The sequence below is a fragment of the Kryptolebias marmoratus genome, linkage group LG18, assembly GCF_001649575.2.
Source record: "Kryptolebias marmoratus isolate JLee-2015 linkage group LG18, ASM164957v2, whole genome shotgun sequence".
Classification (NCBI taxonomy): domain Eukaryota; kingdom Metazoa; phylum Chordata; class Actinopteri; order Cyprinodontiformes; family Rivulidae; genus Kryptolebias; species Kryptolebias marmoratus.
Window position 1 is genome coordinate 20,346,362 of NC_051447.1, and position 5,547 is coordinate 20,351,908.

At 50.2% G+C, this 5,547-nt stretch overlaps 1 protein-coding gene across 1 annotated transcript in view; it reads right to left on the reverse strand.

The window, feature by feature from the left end:
* nup50 (nucleoporin 50) overlaps positions 1-3,612 on the reverse strand; it is a 27,307-nt gene extending 23,695 nt beyond the window's left edge. Inside the window, exons 1-6 of the mRNA XM_037981109.1 lie at positions 3,430-3,612; positions 2,035-2,108; positions 1,876-1,959; positions 1,609-1,798; positions 472-1,047; positions 246-330 (exon numbers count right to left, since the gene is read on the reverse strand). Coding sequence (XP_037837037.1) covers positions 246-330; positions 472-1,047; positions 1,609-1,798; positions 1,876-1,959; positions 2,035-2,103 — 1,004 coding nt within the window. The 5' untranslated portion in view covers positions 2,104-2,108; positions 3,430-3,612. The remainder of the gene's footprint in view (positions 1-245; positions 331-471; positions 1,048-1,608; positions 1,799-1,875; positions 1,960-2,034; positions 2,109-3,429) is intronic.
* Between the last annotated feature and the right edge of the window lie 1,935 nt (positions 3,613-5,547).

The window sequence follows — 5,547 nt, forward strand, 5'->3', positions numbered from 1 at the left end:
TGTCGGGAATAATTTCTCATAACTCTGGTTTTCCTTGGCCTATCGAGATGATTTAAAAACTAGTGTAAAGCTTGAAGTCTGGACTTTCGAGACAGATTAAAACGAAGTGTCTGGGAGGGCGGATCTTTCCCGCTAGAGCGTTTTAAACCGGTCATGTGACCTGGACGCACCGGCGCGTCCGTCGACTCTGAAGAGTTAATAAAGTCCAGAAACGTTTTCAGCACTTTAACAGACTTCAGACGTACTTCTTGGAGTAAAAAGCATCGTCCTCCTTCACTTCCTTCACCTCCGGTTTGGGCGGCTCCTCCGACTCCTCGTCTCCGTTCTCGTCTGCACAAAAACCAAAAAAATAATTTAAAGAAGACAGAAAAACAAATCCAAACCCCTGGAGGGCTGCTTGTGTTTTTTGATAAAGTCCTCTTTAATTACAGATCCTGGTTTAAGGAAGAAGTCAGGAAAGGTTCTGCTGACCTGCGGGCTGAGCCTCCTCGGTTTTGGTCCCACTGAAGGACAGCGGGGTGGTGGATCCTGGACCCCCAAACAGGGAGGTCTTACTGGAGGAGGAGGAGAAGGACAAGGAGGCTGGTTTGGACCCTAACGATCCCAGGACGGAGCTGTCCACCTTCTGACCGAAGTTAAATGTGACGGCGGCACCGCCGCCGCCTCCGGAGCTCTTCTGAGCCGAGTCTTCACTCGTGTTTTTGCTGAAGGAGAACAAAGCAGCTGACGGAGCCGCGGGGCTGGAGGAGGAGGAGGAGGAGGAAGGAGGAGCAGCCGCTGCAGGTGGCTTCTTCTCCTCCGACGCTCCGTACTGCCTCTCGATGCTGGCGAGGTGGCGCTCATAATCCCTGAAGATGGGGTTGAGATCACAGAGGGGGTTGTCGTTGACGTGTTTGGTGATCCAGTCCCTCACAGAGCAGTTCAGAGCCGTGAGCTGCCGCCTGTACTCCCTGTGGCTTTGAGGCGGGCTGGGGGCGGAGCCATTGGTCTGCTGGGGGCCGGAGTCAGCGGTGGGCGGGGTGGAGGAGGGCCCGTTGAACGTCAGACCTGCGAGGACGAAGCAGACGAGTGAGTGAGGAAGAGGAGCCCCTCCCCCGTCCAACACAATGATTCTGCTCCGGTTCACCCAGGAACCGGACCAAGAGGCCCGACAAAGACCTGGTTCTGCCTCGCAGAGAGGCAGGGACCTGATGCAGATGGCTCAGACTGATGAGCTAACGGCTGGTCCAAATGGTACCAGGACCAAAGTGGGTCACTGTCGTCTTAAAATGACTCGACTCTTCAGAGTTCCTGTAAATGTTTTTATAAACCTTTAAGTTTATTCATGTTCCCGGGCATCCAGGACGAACTCCTGACAGGAAGTTCTTCTTCTGCTGGAATACCTGAGGGCAGGTTTGGAAGCTGGTGAAGACCGGATCTGTTTTAGGACGGCAGTGATCCAGTAGGACTAGCCTTTAGCTCATGAGTCGTGTTTCTATCTGCAACAGGTAAGATATTCCTTCTTCAGCAGCTGGACGATGGGGGGTGTCCCTGAATCCAGCTGAAGTCCTGAGAGGACAACATGTCTGCTGTAAGAACCCACTGCGGTTCCACGACAGATTTCCTCACCAGCTGCAGCCGCGGACGCTGCAGGAGAGGAGAAACCTCCGAACGCCGGGGCGCTGCCAGTCCCGTTGGTCAGACCGCCAAAACCTTTGAAGCCTCCGGCGTTCCCGAACCCGGAGAACGGAGCGGGACTGGCTGCCGCCGCGCTGGAAGCAAAGCCTTTGAATCCTCTGAAAGCGCCGCTGCCTTCGCTCTGAAGCACAGAAACAAAAACGTTTTTACAGCAAATCTGCCGCCGGTGGCTTCAGGAGGACAAGTTCCCGTCTTCACCTCGGCTCCAGTGTTTCTGCGTTTGGCTTTCTTTATCGCTCGACTCTTCAACACATCGTCACTCGCCACCAGAAACGTCCCGGCCTGAAGGGAGACAGCAGGTCAAAGGTCAGATATCACCTCCACAAACAGGCAGGCAGACCGAGTCTGTGATCTCACCTCCTCTCCCTCGTCCTCCTGGTCCCAGTTCCTGTCCGTCAGCTCCTTATCAGCGATCCTCTTCGCCATCCCACCTGAACCAATCAGCAGCGTTAATCAGCCAATCAGCAGCGTTAATCAGCCAATCAGCAGCTGGACTTAGTGAAGTCAGCCTGGATGATGATTTTCTGTCTGATTTGAATCTAAAGCTTCATCTCTCAGAGCCTCAGCTGCATCTTTATTAAAACATTTAAACTTTATCTCAAACTGTCAGTCTGAACGTCTGATCTCAGAAAGGTTAAAATCCTTTAAAACTAAATAATTCTAATGTTTAGTTTTATTTCTGAATGAAAACAAAAACAGGAGGAATGTGAATTCTAAAACCTTCGTTCGTAACGATGACTTAGCAGTTGAAGCCTTTAGCTTCTAACTAGTGTTTGGCTGTTTTTACCCATCTGTGCTCCTTTTAGCTCGTGTTTCGGCTTCTTCAGCCGTCACACTGATCCTCTCAAAATGCTGATTTTTTTAGGTTTTAATTGTTTGACTGAAATCTGAGTCGTTAATCAGTCCTGAGAACATCCTGATGATTAAAAGTCAATAATTAACGTTTAAAAGTGACCAAACACTTGTTTAACACAGTCGTTGCCCCGGTGCATGCTGGGAAAGATCCCAACACATACAGATGTTCATGTTCTGGAGGCAGGAACATCTGGACGGGACCAGAAGCGCCTCGGTTTACAGTAACACTGGAATATGTTCAGGAGTCTCACCTGGCCGACAGGTGAGTCTTCAGCACGTGGTGCTGCTGTCAAATAAAAGCTGATTTATTTAGTTTTTCTGTTTCCTGTCTGGATGAAAACAGGAATATTAATCAGCTGCTTATAAAAGTATCCATTAGGATTTCCTAAATAAAGAAACCTGAAACCTGTCAGATGTTTTAACTCAAGTTTAATCTGTTATAAACAGTAAAACTTCAGCTTTGTAACTTTAAACATGATCAGACATGTTCAGGACACATTACCATTCCTCACATTCCTGTAAATAAATCCAACACTTTGACAGGAGGACAAAAACTGATATTTGGGCAGAGAAATAAACCTCAAATAAATGACTCAGCAGATTTATTGGGTTTCTAAGCGGCTTGTTTTAGGAGCTAACCCAGCTGCTAGCTGCTAATTGTTCATTAACAGTTATAGCTTAACTGACTTTCCGGGTGGAAACAGATGGCAGCTAAAACATACTGTAAACGTATAGTTTAAAGGCTAGATTATTTAAGTTTTACCGACAGGAGTCACATAAAGCTAACCGGTAAACTGCAGACCGGTTAGCGCTTCTTTCCCGGGCCGCATGTTAGCAGCTAACGGCTAACCGTCAGCTTCAGCAGCTGAATGTCCGCTGGATTTAAATCTGACACACCTTTATTTGAAGGTAAGTTCCGAGCTCTGCCTCTGATCTGTCCGGCCTACAGATCCAGAATGAAACGAACCGTCCGGAAATGTTGATCTGAACGCCCTCAGCAAAATCGCCGCTCAGTTAGCCAACCGTCCTCACGCCGCCATTTGACACAGCAGCGCCTCTTTCCGCCTGACTCTGCGCCCGCCTTCCGCGCATGCGCAGAATGAAAGAAAGCGGTCACCTCGGGATTTGTAGTCCATGAAGAAAATTCACATTTTCCAGCCTTTAAAGAGAATCCCTTCACCATAATTTAAAACATAGAAATGATTCTGAACTTTATGTTTAAACATATTGTCAAAAACAAAAGTAAAACACAAATTACATTTACAAATGTGCCTCAAAGTTTACTGAACAGAAAAGAATCCTGATGTTGACCCGGTCCAGAGGCAGTGCCGACTTGTTTGGGCTCCATCTGGGATGGACCATCACACAGTAGAACCTGGATCAGACGGACCAGGACTCCAGATCTTTGTTGGAAGAAATAAACCAAATAATCAGAGGAGAATCCAGTTATCAATGATGAGTTCAAAAGGCCGGTTCTGTGATGGTTCTGGTATTAGATCAGTGTCCTGTGATGGTCTGGGCCAACCAAACCCAAACATGTTATGACGACCCTGAACTGTTGGACACCTGAAGACCACTTGTGTCTTCTCATCATCAGAAGGTCTTTAAGTTGAAGGGAAGGAGAAAAAACCACGACTGATTAAAATCATTCATGATCAAAGTTTAAGTTCTGTCCAGCTTCAGGAGCTTGTCACGGTTCTGAGGTTCCTCCAGAGATGGAGGAGCTGACCTGAGCTGAAGGCTCCTCCGGAGGTTCCTTCAGAGGAGCTGATCCGAGCTGAAGGCTCCTCCGGAGGTTCCTTCAGAGGAGCTGATCCGAGCTGAAGGCTCCTCCAGAGGTTCCTCCAGAGATGGAGGAGCTGATCTGAACTGAAGGCTCCTTCAGAGGTTCCTCCAGAGGAGCTGATCCGAGCTGAAGGCTCCTCCGAAGGTTCCTTCAGAGGAGCTGATCCGAGCTGAAGGCTCCTTCAGAGGTTTCTCCAGAGGAGCTGATCCGAGCTGAAGGCTCCTCCGGAGGTTCCTTCAGAGGAGCTGATCCGAGCTGAAGGCTCCTCCAGAGGTTCCTCCAGAGATGGAGGAGCTGATCTGAACTGAAGGCTCCTTCAGAGGTTCCTCCAGAGGAGCTGATCCGAGCTGAAGGCTCCTCCGAAGGTTCCTTCAGAGGAGCTGATCCGAGCTGAAGGCTCCTTCAGAGGTTTCTCCAGAGGAGCTGATCCGAGCTGAAGGCTCCTCCGGAGGTTCCTTCAGAGGAGCTGATCCGAGCTGAAGGCTCCTCCGGAGGTTCCTCCAGAGATGGAGGAGCTGACCTGAACTGAAGGCTCCTTCAGAGGTTCCTCCAGAGGAGCTGATCCGAGCTGAAGGCTCCTCCGAAGGTTCCTCCAGAGGAGCTGAAGGCTCCTCCCATCAGCAGGAGGTCAGAGCTGTGCTCCACCTCCCTGCTGCACCTGCCCTGCCTCCCTCTCACCTGCCTTGAGGGAGCAGCCTCCATCTTTCAGCCGGTTGTCGGTTCCAGAGGAAGGATGCGAGACGCGAGGGGCCGGGGCCAAGATGGCGGCGATTCGGGCAGCAGATGGCTGGTCTCCAAGCCTCCAGGAGGCCGCTCGGCTGTGCCAAGCAGAAACAGGTGCTGCAGAGAGGAGGACGAGAGCCGAGGAGACCCCTGACCAGCTGGAAACACTTGGCAGCTGAAAAGAGGAAACTGAAGCTGACGGACAGCAGCTCAGCAAGCCGACAGATTCTGGTTCTGAACGGGTCGGGTTCTGTTCCTTGTCTTTAAGCTACGGCCTCAACAACAACATGACTGTCCTCGCCATGACATCACGACACACTGACCAATCAGAGCAGAGGAATGAATCACAGCCGAACCTCTGAAACACAGTCGAATCCATCCATCATCCATCCATTATCCATCCATCCATCCATCCATCCATCATCCATCCATCATCCATCCATCATCCATCCATCCATCCATCCATCATCCATCCATCCATCCATCCATCATCCATCCATCCATTC